The following is a 20,588-nucleotide window of genomic DNA, read 5'->3' as shown; positions in this document are numbered from 1 at the left end:
TGGTAGTTGCTGTTATGATAATTATTAATAATTTAAAATGGAAAGCACTCGGAATTAGAAGGCAAAGAAGAGGGGGCAAGGGAAGAAAAAAGAACTGACATTTACTGTGCTAAACATTTCAGATATTTACACACATTATTGCATTTAATTATTACAACCTGTGAGGCAGAGGATTATTATATGCATTTTGCAGATGAGAAAGTTCAGTTTCAGAAAATGAAGTGACTTGTCTTGAGTTTACAAAGCTAGCAGGGGGCACAGGCTAAATTAAGCTGGGATAGAAGGACAATTAATCATCTAAAGCAATAATGCTCTACTTAGAAATTCAATTTGGTGGGAATTTGGGAAAATCATGGATATGGAAATACGTGATATGTAAACAATTTTTATAACTAAAAAGGAGCTAGAGGAAATAGGATAATAAAACAAATTTCAAAATTTTAAAAGGAGTACTCAAATAGATTACATAATTTACTATATTGAAAAATGGTCTCGGCTGGGTGCGGTGGCTCATGACTGTAATCCCAGCACTTTGGGAGGCCGAGGCAGGCAGATCACCTGAGGTCAGGAGTTCAAGACCAGCCTGGCCAACATGGTGAAACCCCATCTCTACTAATAGTACAAAAATTAACCAGGTGTGGTGGCAGGCGCCTATCATCCCAGCTACTAGGGAGGCTGAGGCAGGAGAATAACTTGAACCCAGGAGGCAAGGGTTGCAGTGAGCCGAGATCGTGCCACTGCACTCCAGCCTGGGTGACAAGATGAGACTCTGTCTCAAAAAAAAAAAAAATCTCTAAAATCAATTAAAATAAAATTTAAAGTGAACACACTGACTCGCTGCAGCAGAAAATTTTCTGAGCTTTTCTCAGGAGTACTTGGTTATTCTTCCTTGGCCATTTGTAGGTCCTCCCTCCCCTTTGCCCATGTTTGCCATCCCCATCCAAACAGATGGTACAAACCTGGAACTCTCAGGCTTAAAAGCAGTGACATCCCTGTATACATGTATATAAATATACAATAACTCTATCCTTTTGTATATGTCCAATAGCAGACTATATGGTCTTTATGCAAAGACTTTTATAACTGTGCAAGAGAAAGGGAAAGCATAAATTAAAATCTAGAAAATATATTATATATTTTCAAAATCTACAGTATACCTACCTTTCAGATCTTTAGAAGAGTTAAAATGAACCTTTTAAAGGCACCTCTGCACAACCAAATACATTGTAAGGGAATAGGAATTCTTAAAAAGATGGTAATAATTTTTGTACTTCTTAATCTTTTATGTATTTTTGATAGCCTTGTAAATTTAGAGCTCTATATTGGGGATTATGGTAAAATTATAGGAATTATTATAACCTCTAACTTCAAGGATCTTACAATTTAAAAATCTTATCCTAAGTATAGCCATATAGCTATATGACACAAAATTGTAAACGTACTTTAATATCTTAATAAAATCCAAAATATACTCACATCTTTTAGCACTTTCTTTTATAGCACTTCTATAGAAAAAATCATAGTAAACATTAAGCACCTCGAATGTGTCCAAGAATATGCCAGTCACTGTGGATTAGAGGTGAATAGGGCTGTCCCCACTTAAAAGGAACTTACTGCTGGAAAGGGAGGAGGATCTGAAAGCAGGTAACTGATGTGGAATGTTAAGTGCCAGAATAAAGGTATGGACATATCCCCAAAAAGATACATGACTAATTTACTCCCTACAAATGAAACAATTTGAAAAAAATAAACTAACTCAGAACAGTAAAATTAAGGGCAGTTAATATTTATATTAATGTTGGCATGCCCATTTTATTTTATTTTAAAGAGTTGACCAAGAACTTTCCTGTATACGTTTTCGTGTATGAAAGTCTGCCCTATTTTTTCTTGGGTTATTAATTTTATTACTAGTTTTACTGTGTATTCATTTAGCTCTATTTAATTTTTAGATAATCTAATATTGTCATACCCTTTTTTACAATTCAGTTATTAGTTTCAAAGCAGAATGCTTTTATTTCTTTGTGTGCTACAGGTAACTTTGAAACAATGCATCACATCGTTCCTGTTTATTACCCACAGGTGGGTAAGCCAAAATTAGTCTTTTTCTCTGAAATACAGAGATACCCTGTAAATGGAAATGCATCTCCAGAAAGTTCCCGAGAAGATTACACTAAAATTATTGAAGAGATGGGGTAGGTTCTTTCAAATATTTATGTGACTTTACCTTTTTGGTGGGGAGGAGACATCTTCACAGTAAACAAAGAGGAACAGAGGCCATCCAATCTGTCTCCTAGTTCTTTGTTCTCAATCTTTTTTGGCCAAACATAGAAAGAAAAAAAAAGGTTCATTGTTGGTCTGCCCAAACAGTCAGAAAGTTACAGTGGGAAGGGGTGTTTCCAGAAGACTTGGCAGTTAGACTGGATACACCCACTGAGGTAAGGTAGGGGACTCAGAAAAGTTCCAGAGGCAGTAGGTAAAGACAATGATCAGGGATTCTGTCAAAGGAGCCTGAGGCCTACCTGATGAGGAGTGGGTGGGCGACTGCACAGCATATGGTTGCAGAAAGTCCAGAGGACTACAGAATTAGGCTATTTTCACCACTTCTACAAACCAGATTTTTAAGCTGTTGTCTCTGAAGGAGACAGAAGTTTCTCCTGATGAGGAAAAATTTGCTTTTTGGTTTAAAAAAGGTATTGCTTTGATGGAAAAATAAACCAGAGCTGGGGACAGTTGTTTGTGCCTGTAATCCCAGCAGTTTGGGAGGCTTAGGTGGGCAGATCATTTTAGTCCAGGAGTTCAAGACCAGCCTGGCCAACAAGGACAAACCCCTTCTCTACAAAAAAAAAAAAAAAAATACAAAAATCAGCTGGACATGGTGGTGCGTGCCTATAGTCCCAGCAACTTGGGAGGCTGAAGTGGGAGGGTCACTTGAGCCTGGGAGACAGAGGCTGCAATGAGCTGAGATCGCTCCACTGCACTCCAGCCTGGGCAACAGAGTGGGACCCCATCTCAATAAATTAAATAAATAAATATCCATACCAGAAAGTAACTTCATTTATATGTAAAACATGAGATATCTGCCATATGCTGGGCAACACTGAATATAAAAACTCATTTGAGTTTTTATATTCAAAACTGATAATCCTGTTTTGAGATAATGAGATAATCCTGATCTCAAATATTTTGCCACAAACAAGCTGGGGAGTCAAATATGGTATAACTACTTTATAGTGTGATAAATGCTATGGGCTTTAAAAACCAGATCCTAATACATCTTATACATTTTGCATTAAACTTATTTTTTCATTTATAATCAATACAATGATTGCTCTATTGATCCTTCCAACCATATCAGATTAGTGATCGCAATATACTAAAGGCGAATAGCATATTTCATTGAGAAAGTAAACAGAGCCAGGGGACATACTTTGGAATCGTTTTCCTTTTCCCAGAACTGCCTGCTGAAGGTCAAGTGGGCTTATCAGGAGACCCTCTTTGCAGGGTCCCATCAAGGGATGATGATTTAGAATTGCCTAGTATAGCCCACTTCAAGAAGCCCTGTGAACATTACTGCTGCACTGTCCTACCCCTGTTCCCTGCAGAGTGGCTCAGGCTTGCTGGGATGCAGTCTTAGGAGAGAGAAGGTCTGTGGGTATGGAAAATGCTTTATTTGGGGAAGAAGTGAAAGGATATGCAGGGAGTCCTCGTTTTGGTCTTGCCTCCTCTCCATTCACAATAAAACAGGAGCTATGTGAGACATTTACTGCTTATGTCCATTGTCATTACCACCAAACCACTGCATAGTTGTCCATAGCACAACAATAGTTTCTTAAAGGTTTACACAACTGTTATCAATTCCACAACAGTGCTCTTAGGTTTTGTTTCTTTGCCAAGCATTTTGAAAAATCTTGCTAGTATATCACCAAGGAAGTAAATAAAACAATAAACATGACACAGCCTCAGAAAACAATGTTGATGAATTCTATACATTGCCATGTACATTGTTAGATCAATAGTGAGCTGTGGCCCATTCCACATACTGTATAGCCCCAAGCAAAGCTCAAGTCACTAGGAGTGCACTGATAAAACATCAAATCACTCTACCCTCATTTTCCTAACTACAAACACTAAATACAGAACTAAATGCATTTTTAAAAATACAAACTACTATGTACTGCAAAGATAGGCTATCCTAAATGAAGCCAGCAAACCAGAAGGGTTCTGTGAGAACATAAGAATGTCCTGCCTCAGCCACCATCAAGTGAAGCCAATTATGTTCAATCCTGAGTCTTCAATTTTATCCTGTGAAAAAGTATTAAATAAATGTTTAAATGCTTATTATTTCCTCAGGCAATACTTTCACCTTAGGTATGCCAAAATATTGTTTTAGTATATCAAAAGATTTAATCTGTATTAAAGGAGATTATCAGTTCTACCTCTCTTTAATAAAAGGTAATCAAATATATTACAGTTTCATCAAACTCTTGATATAGATTATCAGGGCATGCCTTTTGCTAATTTTAGTAATATAACATAAATCTAGGAGATAATGAAAATAAAGCTAGAAGTTCAGTAAAGTGTTGAAAACAAAATACTCAGCCCAAACACAAAGAACAGATTTTTAGTTTCTAGAAAATTGATTAAAGCTACCCCTTGCCTTAATTACTTTAAGGGAAAGAATGAGCTGGCATCAGCAGACATGTCCCTACACTCTATATTTAATATTCAAGGTGGGGAGCCTGCTCAGAGGTGGAAATAAGCTTACAGTGCATCTTCCAAAAAGCTAAAGGTATGTGCCCCACACTCCTTTAGGGTTCTACACACTGGGGGCTGTGCCTGTATCGTATGTGGAGCCAATGAAGCAACATCTGTCCAGAGACAGGGGAATGTTTTCCACCTCTTTTATAAATGCATGCAATCTGTGCTCATGTATATTTATACAAGCCTCCTTTCCCTACTGGGAGGAAAAAGTCAGACTCATTGACGTTGTTTTTGACCCTCAAACTGAACTTGATACTATCAATGTATACTTTAATTAACGATTAGGTCAAAACTATTTTTTATTTAAAGGCTGATTCTGAACAAATGCCTTCACTGTTCAATTTTTTAAAATATGGTATTAAACAAACAAAAAGGTACACATTATTGCTTCTTTCTGTGTTTGTCATGGTAAATACTTCTGACAGATGTTTCCTCTCTTTGCAAACATGCTAGGAGGTGCCTGAGCCTTAGTAATTTTAAAATAGACATTAAATGCATTTATATATTGCATATAAAATCCACTGAGAATACTCTGTAGCACCATACAATGAAAAACAAATTGTTACTTGATTATTTAACTATCTTTCAAACCCAAGCAATGTTAATAAAGTCAATCCATCTCTTTTGTTAATGTAAAAATAATAACTTTCTAGTTGGGTAAAAATGCCCTTAATTTCAGATACCTTTAAGGAATACAAATCACTGGGGCCCATAATTCACAGGAAATATTCACTGTATATTAACTATTTATAAAATACCTAGTACCCTTTGTTAGAATATGGAAGTGTTAGATTTCTTTGAATTAAAAAGTGAACTTGAATAACAGTCAAAACAACCTTCCTTCACCACTGTTAAGGTTGTTTGAACAGTTGTAACAACGGATCTATGTACTTAGGAAAGAATTTTTAAAACTCAGATATTTTTAGTCACAAAACTCTGGAATTATGTTATATAAACTCACTTGCAAATTTTGCTTTGTTAAACATAACAGTCTATTTAATTTATATGCAAAAATAAGCTTATGTGTATCAGTAATGTAGGTATAATGTTAATATTTGGATTTGCAGTTCTCAAAGAACCATTTTGAAATTAAGATACTCCCCTCCTTCCCAAAAAAAGCACAATAGTGGTAAGCAACATAGTTTTTTTAGGCTGGGTGAGGTGGCTCATGCCTATAATTCCAGCACTTTGGGAAGCTGAAGAAGGAGAGGATTGCTTGAGGCCAGGAGTTCGAAACCAGTCTGGGCAACACAGTGAGACCTCATCTCCATAAGAAAAAAAAATTCAGGTGTAGTAACACCTCTCTGTAGTCCCAGCTACTTGGGAGGCTAAGGTGAGAGAATTGCTTGAGCCCAGGAGGTTGAGACTGCAGTGAGTCGCGATTGTGCCACTGCACTCCAGACTGGGCGACAGAGAAAGACCTTATCTCAAAAAACAAACACTTTTTTTAGTTAAAACAGACTAGTTTTAGTTAAAACAAGCTAGTTTTTGTGATCTGTCAATGGTTTACTCTGTGAACAAGAGTTATATAAGACCTAATTCAAAAGAATTATTTTCCATTTTAAAATGCCTATATTTTGAAAGCTGACTCTTCATTATCCAAACAAATTATTTATTTATTTATTTATGTTTTTTTATTTATTTTTATTTTTTGGAGACAGAGTCTCGCTCTGTTGCCCAGGCTGGAGTGCAGTGGCGCAATCTCGGCTCACTCCAAGCTCCACCTCCCGGGTTCACGCCATTCTCCTGCCTCAGCCTCCCAAGTAGGTGGGACTACAGGCGCTGGCTACCACGCCGGCTAATTTTTTGTATTTTTAGTAGAGACAGGGTTTCACCGTGTTAGCCAGGATGGTCTCTCTCTTCTGATCTCGTGATCCGCCCGCCTGGGCCTCCCAAAGTGCTGGGATTACAGGCGTGAGCCACCGCGCCCGGCCCATCCAAACAAATTTTAAAACACAATGGAACTCTTTTAAGAATACTATAAGCCCCATTTTATAGATGGGAAAATGAGGCTTGGAGAGGTACAATCAGAAGGACCCAAGGTCACACAATTGCCATGAGCAGAGCTAGGACTTGAACACAGCTCACTGACTCCAATAGCCAGCCTCTCAAGTACTCTGCTGGGGACTCTCAAACAAAACCACCCTTAGGAACAGGAAGTTAATAAATGAGAACAGGTGAGGAGGTGACTAAGGTGAACTGGAAAGCACATGCCCAACTAAAGGCAACTGTAGCTATTCAGCTCCACAATGGTGTGGCTAGATGGACATGCATCACACTAGCTGGCAAGTGAGATATCTCGGTTACAAAATCATCTGATTTTTAAATATTTAATTTTTTCTTAAAAAATAACATGTACTAGAATGGATAAAAAGAAAAAACAAAAGCTGGTAATGCTGGCTAGGATATGGAGCAACTGGAACTCTCGTGTACTGCTGGCTGGAATGCAAAAATAGTACAGACACTTTGGACAGTAGTTTAACATATTATTTTATTTATGTATTTATCTTTTGAGAGACAGGGTCTCACTTTGTTGCCCAGGCTGGAGTGCAGTGGCTCAAACACAGCTCACTGCAGCCTCAACCTTCTGTGTTCAAGCAATCCTCCTGCCCCAGCTTTCTGAGTAGCTGAGACTACAGGCACGTTCCGCCACGCCCATGTAATTTAAAAAATTTTTTTGTACAGACCGGATCTCACTATACTATCCAGGCTGGTCTCAAACTCTTATACTTAAACAATCCTCCCACCTCAGTCTCCCAAAGTGCTGGAACTGCAGATGTGAACCACTGTACCCAGCCAGTTTGACATATTCTTATAACATTAAGCTGGGCATGGTGGTACATGCCTGTAGTTACAGCTACTTGGGAGGCTAGGGTGGGAGGATCACTTGGAGGATCACTTGAGCCCCAGAGTTCAAGCCTACAGTGAGCTATGATCACACCACTGCACTTCAGCCTGGGTGACACAACGAGAGCCTCCTTCAAAAAAAAAAAACAAAAAAACAAAAAAAAGGTAAACATATATTTAACACATCTAGCAGCTAGTGGTTCACTCCTGGTTATTTTCCCAAGTGAAATGAAAACGTATACTCACAAAAACCTGTACCTGAACATTTATAATATTATTCATAATCGCCAAAAACTGAAAACAATCCAAAGGTTTTCTTCCTTTTTTTTTTTTTGAGACGGAGTCTCGTTCTGTCACCCAGGCTGGAGTGCAGTAGCGCAATCTCAACTCACTGCAGTTCCAAAGGTTTTCATCTGAGGAATGGATAAACAAACTGTGGCACATCTATACAATGGAAAACTATTCAGCAATACAAACGAATGAACTAGTGATATACTCAACAACATGGATCTCAAAAGCATTATGCTAAGTGAAAGAAACCAGACTCAAAAGGTTACATACTATATAATATGCTTCTATTTGTGCGACTTTCTAGCAAAGGCAAACTACAGAGACAGAAAACAGATTAGCAGTTGCCAGAAACTGGAGGTGGGAGAAAGGGTGGACTGCAAAGGGTCAGCACAAGATAATTTTGGAGAATTAATGTTCTATATCTTTATTGCATTGATGGTTATAAGACATATGTTTATGAAAGCTTGCTGAACTGGGTGAATTTACACTGAAAAGGGTGAATTTAACTATGTAAATTACAATTTAAATAATGAGGGAAATGAAAGGTGAAAAAAGTACCAATTAATCTACTGTTTTATATACATATAAAATATTTATATATTAAAAACAATATGGAATAAATTGATATGTGTGATTATATTGCATTATAAGGACAATCTGGGTGCAAAATATAAGAAGCCCCAGACACCTCAAATTTGCCTCATCTTAGACCTGGTCCACCTTTCATCTAATATTCTTTCCATACCTCTCACAAATCACAGATTTTTTACATTCTTCGCTACACCAAGAGGAAAATCTTTGTTTCTGCTTCCTTTTTAAAGCCCAACAAGATTCACACAGTTTGGTGACTAATCATTAGCCTTTAATATTGTTATTGTGCCCTAGATTCTATGTTTGCTACCTTTTGGGGATACTTTCATTTTTTTAATTTAATGCTTTTTTCCCCTCTCTATAAATATAGGAATCTCTCTTTGAAGCAATCTGAAAGCTTGCTGACAAAAAATGATGTGCATGAACCTCACCTTTTCCATAACCCCAAAGAAAAAGAAAATTTGTTTGCAGAAAATGAGTAAATTCAGCCTCAAGTGACAGGAAATGTTTGATTTTGTTTTTAACCTTATAGGACTAGGCAACAATATCTTTTGTGGGTTTGTAGCTTTATGGTATCTCACACAGAAAAACTTTTAAGTTATTGTTTGATTTGCTGCTTTATAGAATCTGAAACATTGCTTTCCGCCTGTGAATTCAGGGATCTAGTTGCTTTATTCCTCATTACAAACAATTTACTGGAAAAATATGTACTTTTTCATTCAGCAATAGAAGTCCCTTCAATGACGTGATCACAGCTCACTGCAGCCTCAACCTCCTGGGCTCACGAGATCCTTCCGTCTCAGCCTTGGGGGTAGCTGGGACTACAGACATGAGCCACCGCACCGAGCCCCTTTTTGAATCAATGGAATTTTGGTGTGCTTCTTTCTAAAGTGTAAATCTAATTACAGTTATTGGGTGGGAATTGAGATGAAAGCCTAAGTGCCATTCTGACTCACTAATGTACTTAATTTGTGGACCAGTACATCCAAATAGTGCCATCAGGACTGCTGACGACTTGGTTACAGTAGTTCCAACTTAGAAATCTACTGGAAAGTATTAAATGATGGTGCATATACAAGAGCGCGGTTTCTTTAGTGACATTTTAAATTTGATATTCCGATTGACCCCAAAGAATATAAGAAAATATCCTGCTCTTGGCTTGAGCCCGAAAGTTGGAGGCTGAGGTGAGCCGAGATGGCACCACTGCACTCCAGCCTGGGCGACAGAGACCCTGTCTCAAACACAAAAACAGAAAATGTCCTACTCTGCGAATTGCAGGCATTGTTTCGAGTGTGTTCTAATTATGTTGTTGGAAAGTACTCAGATTTCACCTACGAAGGCGACGGGTCCAGGACCTGCAGAAACCGCTGCGGATTGGGGCGCCCGGGGGCCCATGGCTTTCTGGGGCGACTCTGAACAGGCCTTGGGGCGCAGTGCCCGCTTTCTAAAGAAGCCTGGGATCGGGTCCTGCCTCGCTGCAAGTCACGCTTCCCGTGGGTCCACAAGAGCAAAACCAGAAAAGAATGTTTCGTCCAAATAATTAAAGAGCGGTGGCCCCCGCGCGGGCAGCAGAGGCAGTCAGCAAGGTCCGCGTCCCCGGGGAGAAGCACCCACGATCCAAGGGCTGCCTGCTCTGGGAATTTCTTAAAGAATTACGGACAGCGGGAGCATTCGGGGTCTGGTAGGAAGTGCAGTGTATCTCCCAGCTTTAGGGTAACTAGGACAGTATGAATCTTTTACCTTGTGGTAGAATAAACGGCTAGCGCCTCGATGTGGCGCGCTTGACTTTTCCTCACAGAGCTTAAAAGTCACGCTCAACCAAACGGCAACGCTCCCGCCTCAGCTGGAAGCGCCCTGGAATCAGACTGGACCCGAGGAGGTAGGACCTCGGCAGCGCGAGGTTAACCACAGGCCTCACCCGCGGCCTCCAGCCCTGCCCCACCGCAGCCGGCAGCCGACACCCCAGACTTTCCACACGCCGCCCTCAGCGAGGCGCCTAGGGAAAAGCAGCGTGAGGCGCTGAACCGAGGGGCGGGGCCAGGAGGACGCCCCGCCCCCTGAGCCCGACCCACCCGGCGGTTTGATTAATGACCCTCTAAGCCGCTTCAGCCCCTGGCGTAGCCCCTTGGGTGGGCCAGGCCCTCCGCCCGACCTGCCGTAGCCGGCCGGAGCCGCGGGGCGCCCGCGTAAGTCACGGCCAGCGTGAGTTGGAAGCAGCCGTCGATTTTGGGCTTCGGCCGGACGAGGATGGAGTGACCAGTGCGGCCCTGGCCACACAGGCCCTGCTCCACGCCCCTCGCCCGCCGCACGGCAGAGCGGAGCTCCACTCAGCTGCTCCAGGAAAGGTGAGGGGCCCGTCAGACCCGTACTGTGCGGCTCCTGGGCTTGGAACGGTGGCGGGTGACTACTCCGAGGTGAGGCTAAAGGTCCCCCACTCCTCGGGCAGAAATCCCCCCTGGCGTGAAAGGCCGAGGGCAGCTGGTGAGCCGTGGTTTTCCGCGGCGTCGGCTAGGAGGAGCCGCGCCACCTCTCGTGCGCGCCGGGTTGGATAAAGTCGCCGAATCGCGAACGAGTGCCGATCCTAAACTGAGCTTCCGAGATCTTTCTTCCCGAGTAGAGTAGACCTTTCGCTTAATTTGCCCCTGAAAAGCAAAGCCGGCACCGCCCCTCTCATCATCCTTCTAGGAAGCCCAAGAACTCCGGAGCCCCGCAACTCGCCCCAGACGTCAGGAGGCAAAACGCGCCCCAGGCAAAACGAGCTCGCTTTAGAGCGCCCTCAGCCCCGCTGGGCTGCTAGTGGGCGCACGGGGAGAACCAGGGGGCTGCGCCTCTCAGGTTAAGCCCGACCACCCCCTGGCGTCACCGCACCTTCGGTCCTTTGCAGCGCGTGCGGCGCGGGAAGCTGCCATGGAGCGCGACCGCCCCGCGGGCAGCCCTCTCAGCGTCAGCGCCGAGCCCGCGCCCCTGGCCGCCGCCATCCGCGACTCGAGTACCGAGCTGACCGGGCCGGGGCCGGCGGGCCCCGGGGGCGGTGCGCGTTCCGGGAGCGGGCGGCCGGCGGCTGCGAATGCAGCGCGGGAGCGCAGCCGGGTGCAGACCCTGCGGCACGCCTTCCTGGAGCTGCAGCGCACGCTGCCGTCCGTGCCGCCCGACACCAAGCTATCCAAGTTGGACGTGCTGCTGCTGGCCACCACCTACATCGCGCACCTCACCCGCAGCCTGCAGGACGACGCCGAGGCGGCGGCGGACCCCGGGTTGGGCTCCCTGCGCGGCGAAGGCTACCTGCACCCGGTCAAGGTAAGCGGGCGGGGGCGCACCGCGGGGCTGGGGCCGAGACCAGGACACCTTGATCTGCCCTGCCAGTCACTGTCTTGGGTAGATGCTCTCATTCCATTTCGGGTGAGGCGGGAAGCCGACCGGGAGAACGACCTCGGCCTGCGAGGGTACAGGTGGCAAGGTCCCCGCAGCGAGAGGCTGCTCCTTCGCCGTTCGCAGGTGGCGAGTGAGGCGTTTAAAGCCGGGGTGGCTTGAGTAAGAGTCTCGCAGGCCCCTAACAGGATGCCTCTGAAGGATTTGTGTACCTTCCAAGGTGAGAAATGGGGGCTTGGTTGCACATCCTGATAATGTTTAATATCTGAGTTGTATGTATGACCCTTGGAGAGTTTTTAAGCATCTTTTATTTATATAATTATGCTTTCATTGATTTTTATGGGATATTTGAAAGATTTCACTGGAGTAATGGCCCTAAGTGATTCTAGGAAAACACTGTTGAAATGTTTTGGTAAAACTAGTAAGAACAAATGAGACCATTCTGCATCTCTATGTAGTAAAATTTCAGTCCGTTTAAATAAAGGCTAAATATCATATACTTGACAGCTACCAAAAGTATTAGAAAAAACTACAGTGTTTTTAAATACGTTCGCAATAGATTGGCATGTGTGTTGAGTGAATTGATTACTAAATTCAAAGTCTGTAATGTACAAAATTAGACAAGAGAATCCATTTTGCATAATTTCTTTACATATAGGTAAAATTTTCACTTAACATGGTATATATGATTATGCTTCGTTACCTATTGCAGTAGTCGGTTTTTGCATCATCCTCTTCTTCTAGATTTGATTGTTTTGAAACCTTACACTAATCTTTCTGTTCCAAATGCATCATCTCATTATTTGCCAAACCTAAATTTTCAGAGTTTTGGCTTCACCACCCTGAAATATTTGGCCACACGCGCGCACACGCACACGCACACACACACAAATGCAAAGTTAATACTTAAGACTTAGCTTTAAGTATATCAGTGTTCAATAAATTATTCAATATGGTAAAGCACACCCTCTGATATTAACTGAACTTACCATTCTGTGGTAAGGTTTAACAAAATTTACTTTGCAAATATAATCATAATGATAGACTTAAATCATTTCAATATTAAATATGAAGACATGAAATATCATTATTTATAATTATGATATACCTTATCTCATTTGTAAGCTTATAATCTCAGCAGAAAAGTCATTATTAAGGGGTTCTGTATTACCGTGTTCATTAGATTGCTATTCGAATATACCATTAATATTAGATTTCTTTTGATTTGACATTTGCCATAAGCTCAAGGAGTTTATTTTAACATTAAGTAGATTGTAATACAAAGAGCATCTGTTAAATACTTTATGGGAGACATAATTCAGAATGAGAAGTCAAGATGCTTTTCATCTTATTTTTTCTTGGAATGCTTTTTTTGAATGAATAATGTTAGAAGCGTCATTTCCATGTAACAATAAACATAGCAAGCGTCTTTTTGCACTAGATTCATGTACCAAATGTTTTTATAATCATAACTTTTTATTTGTAAATATTGATTGTTTTAATTGAATATTTTAAAAGACAACTCTAGAGATAATGATACAAAGCCAAAGATTTTTTTTTTAATGAAATTAATGTTGCTTGAACAAGTGACTAAAATCAAGCATGTTCTAAAATCAAACATTTATTGAATTCTTACTGTGTGCAAAGCACTATTTTAGGGGAGTGAACACAATAAGACTCAGTCCCTTTCCTATATGAACATATTATTGAGACAACGACAAAGAAACAACAGTACTGGTAGGGAGAATGTTACATTTTCCATAAAAGAACTATAATTATGTGCTACGGAAGTTCAGAGGAAAGAGATGTTATGTACATAATTGAAACCACCTGTTAACTGTTAACACATTATTTTACAGACACTACCAAAATGTTTAAACATTGTCTACCTTTGATTAATGTGAAAGAAATTAAAATATCCTATTTGTACTTTTATGGTTAACTAAAGGCTCATTATAAACTATTGTTTAGTAAAAAGTGTTCTAAAATGACTTCATTCTTCTGCCTTACAACATAGTGTTAGGTCTTACCCTGATGATCAAAGCTTTTTAACAAATATTTCAAGGTCATTATTTTGAATCACAAGTCCTTATTATCAGTATTGTTAGCACATTACCACTGTTGGGGATTTACTTTAAGAGCATTTCATAGCAAGACTTCCTCTCTACTAAGAATTTTAAAAATTAGGTGGCTGTGGTGTGTGCACCTGTAGTCCCAGCTACTGGGGAGGCTTATGCGAGAGGACTGCTTGAGCCCAAGAGATTGTGGCTACATTGCACCACTGCATGCCTGGGCAACTGAGCACGACCCTGTCTCAAAAAAAGAGAACAAACATCTCAAATGAAACTGGAAGTTTAAGAGACTGGGGACCTGGTGCATAGCCTGAAATGGCAGTTATTAATCCCTGTGGGGTATGAGCAATTTATTTCCATCAGCATCAGCTGCCCAAAAGGCAGTGATTGTCTAAGAAACAGAAATATATTTCAGATCTCTACATTGGCAGAAAAATACAAATGACTTTATTATCGTGCCCCTTATTTTATAATCATTGTCTATGATAGGTAAACAATAATTGAAAAAAATAGATAACAGGGTTTTGTTATTTTTGAGTCACTTATTTAAGTGCCTTTTGTTGTTGTTGTTGTTTGAGATGGGGTCTCGTTCTGTCACCCAGGCTGGAGTGCAGTGGTGCAATCTCGGCTCACTGCAACCTCTGCCCCCTGGGTTCAAGTGATTCTTCTGCCTCAGCCTCCCAAGTAGCTGGGATTACAGACACCCACCACCACGCCCAGCTAATATTTGTATTTTTGGTAGAAACGGGGTTTCACCATGTTGGCGAGGCTGGTCTCGAACCCCTGACCTCAGGTGATCCACCCACCTGGGCCTCCCAAAGTACTGGGATTACAGGCATGAGCCACCACATCCAACTTTTTTTTTTTTTTTTTTTGAGACGGACTCTTGCTCTGTCGTCAGGCTGGAGTGTGGTGGTGTGATCTCAACTCACTGCAACCTCCACCTCCAGAGTTGAAGCGATTCCCATGTTGCCCAGGATGGTCTTGATCTCTTGACCTCGTGATCCGCCTGCCTCAGTCTCCCAAAGTGCTAGGCTTACAGGCATGAGCCACTGCCCTGGCCCGATTTTCCTCTTCTTAAATGGGTATTAGTTCCTCATGACCTAATCTAACTCTTTTTACCTCCCAAAGGCCTTGTCTCTAAATCCCATCACCTTGGAGGTAAGAGCTTCAACATGTGCATTTTGGAGGGACACAAACACTACAGCACTGGGATCTTCAGTATAATTAAGGACTTTAATCTGATATAACAATGCCAGATCTTGATACATCAGATAAACCTCACTCCAGTTTCTAAAACATATTAGTTTGACTGGGCGTGGTGGCTTACACTGTAATCCCAGCATTTTGGGAGGCTGAGGTGGGTGGATCACTTGAGGTCAGGAGTTCGAGACCATCCTGGCCAACATGGCAAAACCCCATCTCTACTAAAAATACAAAAATTAGCTGGGCATGGTGGCACATGCCTGTAATCCCAGCTACTTGGGAGGCTAAGGCAGGAGAATCACTTGAACCTTGGAGGCCGAGGTTGCAGTGAGCCAAGATCACGCTACTGCACTCCAGCCTGGGTGACTGAGCAAGACTCCGTCTCAAAAAAAATAAAAATAAAAAACACATTAGTTTATCTTTGTAAAAGATCCCAGGAACAGGACCACTGACAATGATACACCTAGGATGTATAGGAATGCGTATGTATTATTTTTAAAAATTGAGTCCAGGCATGGTGGATCACACCTATAATCCCAGTACTTTGGGAGGCTGAGGCAGGAGGATCACTTGAGCCCAGTAGTTCAAGACCACCCTCGAACTCAAAGCAACATAGTGAGACTCTGCCTCTGCAAAAACAAATAAATAAACAAACAAAAAAACCAAGTTTTTTATTAGCCCAGCATGGTGGCAGGCACCTGTAGTCCTAACTCAGGAAGCTGAGGCAGGAAGATTGCATGAGCCCAGCAGGTTTAGGCTGCAGTGAGCCATGATCACACCACTGCCACTCCAGCTTGTGCAGCAGAATGAGACACTGTCTCATAAATAATAATAAAATAAAATAATAAAAATTAGGACTTTGGTTGGTTGCCACAGAACAAAACTTTCCAGATAGTATCACATGCCCACTTATTCTTTATGGCTATGTTTTACATTTGGAGTCCCAGTTTAGGTGAAAATAACTGTGCTCACAAGTGCAATGAGAGTTTATATTATTCCATCTGAGATCTAACTCTACTTACATTCTTTTAACTCTGTAACAGAATTAATAGTCCATTCTGACTTAATTGTTCTGTGGTGTGACTTGGCCATCAGTATTTATTTAAAGCTCTCTGGGTGAGTCTTATATGCAACTTGGGTTGCGAACCCAGAGTTCTTAATGTTCTTTGGCGTGTTAATAATTGTACCTCTATTTGAGCACTATGGATTATCTGCCAGGCATTTAAAAACATATTATGGTGCTATGTAACTAGCAGCTGGCCTGTGTGTGTTCGCTGATGAAGATAGGTAGCCTGCTTACATAAGGCAGCACTTGCTCCCCGGAGAGTGTGGGACCAGATTGCTGACCTTTAGGAGTTGCTTTTCTTTTTAAAGTCCATCTCTGTATTAAACAAAAGTAGTATTCTACGGATCTTAGAACTTAACTGATTATATGACACCTGCCTCCTTCCAAAAAGAGTTTTATTCTGAAAGAACTACTCGTGTAATATGTTTTTCCATCATGATGTCTGTCTGGCAATAAATTATATTGTTTGAGATGAATTTAGAAAAATCACCATCAGTAATTCAAATGTGATGATTACCAAAAGGTTAGAGCTAGATGATGTCAATACATACAGACATTTAATCGGGATATTCTCTTAGTATAATACCAAATATTCTAATATTTATGACTTCTAGATACTGTTTTTAGCTAGATAAGATGCATAGATGGGGCTGGGCTTGGTGGCTCACGTCTGTAATCCCAGCACTTTGGGAGGCTGAGGCAGGTGATCTCTTGAGGTCAGGAGTTCAAGACCAGCCTGGCCAATGTGGTAAAATTCCATCTCTGCTAAAAATACAAAAATTAGCCAGGCGTGGTGGTAGGCGCCTATAATTCTAGCTATTCAGGAGGCTGAGGCAGGAGAATCGCTTGAACCCAGGAGACGGAGGTTGCAGTGAACCGAGATCGTGCCACTGCGCTCCAGCCTAGGTGACAGAGCGAGACTCCGTCTTAAAAAAAAAAAAAAAAAAAAAAAGAACATGTGTAGATAGTTGACACTTTTCACTGTGGTCCTTTGATACATGTAGACACATAATACCACGTAGAACTTTTTAAAATATAGTGCTCACTTTGGCAGCACATATACTAAAATTGGGACTTTAAAAAATATTTTTAAAGCCAAGGATCTAGTTTTAGGCTTAATTTTGTTTTAGGTTTAGTTTGAAACTAAAACATTACAGGCAGATATATTTTTCTACACTTTAACTATATTTATTTTTCATGATTTCTTGCAGTTCTTATCCATAAGCACACCTATTACTTCTAAAATTTTAATCAAAGTCTGAGTATATTTTTGTTTTTTACTGTGAGCATTAATAAACATTTTTTCATGTTGTTCCTTGTACTTCATACTTATAATTGTTATTAGCTACATAATATTGCATTTGCATTGGGCTGTTTGCAATCTTTAACATTGTAGACCACGTTAATATATGTCACAATTACTAACTTTGAATTCTTGTTGAAATAATCTTTTTCAGAAATGGCCCATGCGATCAAGATTGTACGTCGGTGCTACTGGTCAGTTTCTGAAGCATTCTGTTTCTGGAGAAAAAACAAATAATGACAACACTCCAACAGACTCACAGCCTTAGGCTCTCCCCTGGTGGGGGCTGGTAGAAGTGGTGGCTATTGTTTATAAATACTATGACATAATTCTATATTTATTATATGAGACATAACAAAATTTCTGAAAGTTTACATGTGAACCCATAGTTGGATGTTCAGGTATATCTGTCTAAATGTGAAATGAAATAATCAGTGTTATATAAAACACACAGCTTATCTGTTCAGTATGAGAGTCACTACTATATAGTGCAAGAGAAATTATTAGAAAAAAGAAGTCACTTGAAAGCAAACAATTGTGTATGTAGCTAAAGAGTGCACACATTGCTATAGTGTATCTATTACAAACAGAAAAGTTCATTTCTGTTGGTGCAGTCTTCCTAGTTTAGAAAGATAAAATCTGTGTTTATAATATACCAGTATTCCTTTTTTGTGAAAACCATACTGTGCTTAAGTTGGTCTAAGACGCCATTTCAGTTGAAGAAAACTGTTGCAGTAATATGAAGATGCAATAAATTCAATGAGTAGTTATTTTTCCCTCTCAGAAAACTGGTTTGGAGTATTAGAAATGGTTTGCTCAGAGGACAGGGCTTGGCCACCTTCCTAGAGGGTTATTCTGTATCTTACTGTGTTTGCAACTTGTGGAAGGCACTGGGAATCCCTGCAGTCCAGTGTGAACAGAAGACCAGGTGTCAGCGGACAGCAGAGTTCACAATGTAGGTGCATGTCACCACACCTGGCTAATTCTTTTATTTTTTGTAGAGATGGGGTCTCACTGTGTTGCCTAGGCTAGTCTTGAAATCCTGGCTCAAAAAATCCTCCCGCCTCACCTTCCAAAGTGTTGGGATTATAGGCAAGAGCCACCATGCCTGGCCCAGTTTTATTGTTTTAATGTGAATACACTCATAATGTGACCGAAGCATATCTTTTTGCAAGAAAGATATATAATAAAAGTTCTCTACATATTAATATGTAGAAAAGTACTTGCATATTTAAATATTTGTAAACATATTTACCTACTCATATAACATGGAAAAATAAAAAGTAAAATGAGATTTGGATTCAGCCATTCACTATTACAAGTTATTGACATAAGAAGTGCTAAAAAGAATCTTTATCCTAAGGAATGAAATCAAAACTTCTTTAAAGTTACCCCAAACTGAATTGTAAACACTAAATTTAACAGCAAGAATTTCAGAAACATTGTTTTCTTGCTAATAATTCTTAAGATTTATTAGTTTGGCTAGTTTTTAAAGCATTTAACTGGGGAAACAACTATGTGTTGAATAATTAGACTTCTAAGTCATCCTGTTAAATAGTTAGTAGAGCTTTGCCCTTGATGGTATTACTTTTTAATTCTTCTCATCCAGTTACAAGTTGTTTTAATGCCAAAGAAGTGTATTTGTTACAGATTTTCATAACATTTTATTAAATTGCTAGATATGATGATAGGTGTTGGTAGGTTGGAAAATTACAGAGGAGAAATTGCATATTTTCACTCGAAGATTCAAAGGAACATGCTGTTTTAATGCTTTAATGGTGAACGGTCATGATAAGAGGTATTATAAAAATAAAGTACTCATTTAAAAATTAGTCTGTTAAATTTGTGTTTCTCTCTTTGGATATTTAACAAACACTGAAGGTACTTTTGAAAATCTTTTTAGATGATAGATGCCTGCTTGGTGTTAGCTTCTTTTTTACCATGCCGTCTTTTTTTTTTTTTTTTTTTTTTTTGAGACAGAGTCTCACTGTTTCCCAGGTTAGAGTGCAGTGGCACAATCTCCATTCACTGCAACCTCCACCTCTTGGGTTCAAGCGATTCTCATGCCTCTCAGCCTCCTGAGTAAGTGGGACTACAGGCATGTACCACCATGCCCACCTAACTTTTGTATTTTTAGTAGGAGACAGGGTTTCAACATGTTGGTCAGGCTGGTCTCGAATTCCTGACCTCAAGTGTTCCACCTGCCTCGGCCTCCCAAAGTGCTGGGATTACAGGCGCAAGCCACAGCGCCCAGCCTCTGTTGTTTTTCCAGATGGAGTCTCATTCTGCTGCCCAGGCTGGAGTGCAGTGGCGAGATCTCAGCTCACTGCAACCTCCACCTCCCAGGTTCAAGCGATTCTCCTGCCTCAGCCTCCCGAGTAGCTGGGATTACAGAGGTGCGCCACCATTCCCAGCTAATTTTTGTATTTTGGGTAGAGATGGGGTTTTGCCATGTGACCCCGGCTGTTCTCAAACTCCTGGCCTCAAGTGATCCACCCACCTCAGCCTCCCAAACAACTGGGATTACAGGCATGAGCCACCGCTGAGGAAATAATCTAATATACACAGAACATCTCTTTACAGTGGCCAACATGATTCACTTAGAAATGAACACATGATTTATATTTGTTATCATGACACGATAAGACAAGTGGCTTGTTGGCTCTATGTATAATCGTATTGTTATTATTAGCTGGCAGGGAGAAGAAACCACAAATCAAACTGCTTCTGATCTCAATTTATATCTACTATATAAATATTTTGAGAGATGGCTTAATCTAAATGCTCTTTTCTTATTACGTGTGGGTTACTACAAATTATATCAATTGTGTATTTTATTTGAAAAGCTATGAACTTTGACTCCTCTAGCACTAGCAGATTCTGTCTTCACCTGGTGACAAATTAATGATTTTGTTTGTTTTTTGTTTTGTTTTGTTTTTTGAGACAGTCTCGCTGTGTCGCCCAGGCTGGAGTGCAGCGGCGCAATCTCGGCTCACTGCAAGCTCTGCCTCCCAGGCTCACGCCATTCTCCTGCATCAGCCTCCCAAATAGCTGGGACTGCAGGTGCCTGCCACCACTCCCG

At 40.9% G+C, this 20,588-nt stretch overlaps 2 protein-coding genes across 3 annotated transcripts in view; both read left to right on the top strand.

Annotated features, from left to right (window-relative positions):
- Positions 1-9,554, top strand: part of PPP1R42 (protein phosphatase 1 regulatory subunit 42) — a 66,623-nt gene extending 57,069 nt beyond the window's left edge. Inside the window, exons 7-8 of one of the 2 annotated variants that reach the window (XM_008000794.3) lie at positions 2,033-2,192; positions 8,861-8,972. In XM_008000794.3, the coding sequence (XP_007998985.1) occupies positions 2,033-2,192; positions 8,861-8,972 (272 nt within the window). Of the gene's footprint in view, positions 1-2,032; positions 2,193-8,860 lie in introns of both variants that reach the window. The other variant, XM_073018654.1, reaches the window with a different exon arrangement.
- Positions 9,555-11,017: 1,463 nt separating this feature from the next.
- On the top strand, positions 11,018-19,415 carry TCF24 (transcription factor 24). Its single transcript, XM_008000796.3, has 2 exons — positions 11,018-11,787; positions 17,661-19,415. Exons 1-2 carry the CDS (start codon positions 11,398-11,400, stop codon positions 17,772-17,774), a joined length of 504 nt encoding a protein of 167 aa, XP_007998987.1. The 5' UTR covers positions 11,018-11,397; the 3' UTR covers positions 17,775-19,415.
- Positions 19,416-20,588: the final 1,173 nt, after the last annotated feature.

Source organism: Chlorocebus sabaeus, chromosome 8 (assembly GCF_047675955.1).
Source record: "Chlorocebus sabaeus isolate Y175 chromosome 8, mChlSab1.0.hap1, whole genome shotgun sequence".
Classification (NCBI taxonomy): domain Eukaryota; kingdom Metazoa; phylum Chordata; class Mammalia; order Primates; family Cercopithecidae; genus Chlorocebus; species Chlorocebus sabaeus.
This window is presented reverse-complemented; position numbering and strand designations above follow the sequence as displayed.

What these genes read in the sequence shown, in the direction of transcription:
- TCF24 (XM_008000796.3), top strand. Translation starts at nt 11,398, where the DNA reads ATGGAGCGCGACCGCCCCGCGGGCAGCCCTCTCAGCGTCAGCGCCGAG. An exon ending in GCTACCTGCACCCGGTCAAG is followed by an intron (nt 11,788 to 17,660) that starts GTAAGCGGGCGG and finishes AATCTTTTTCAG; the next exon opens with AAATGGCCCATGCGATCAAG.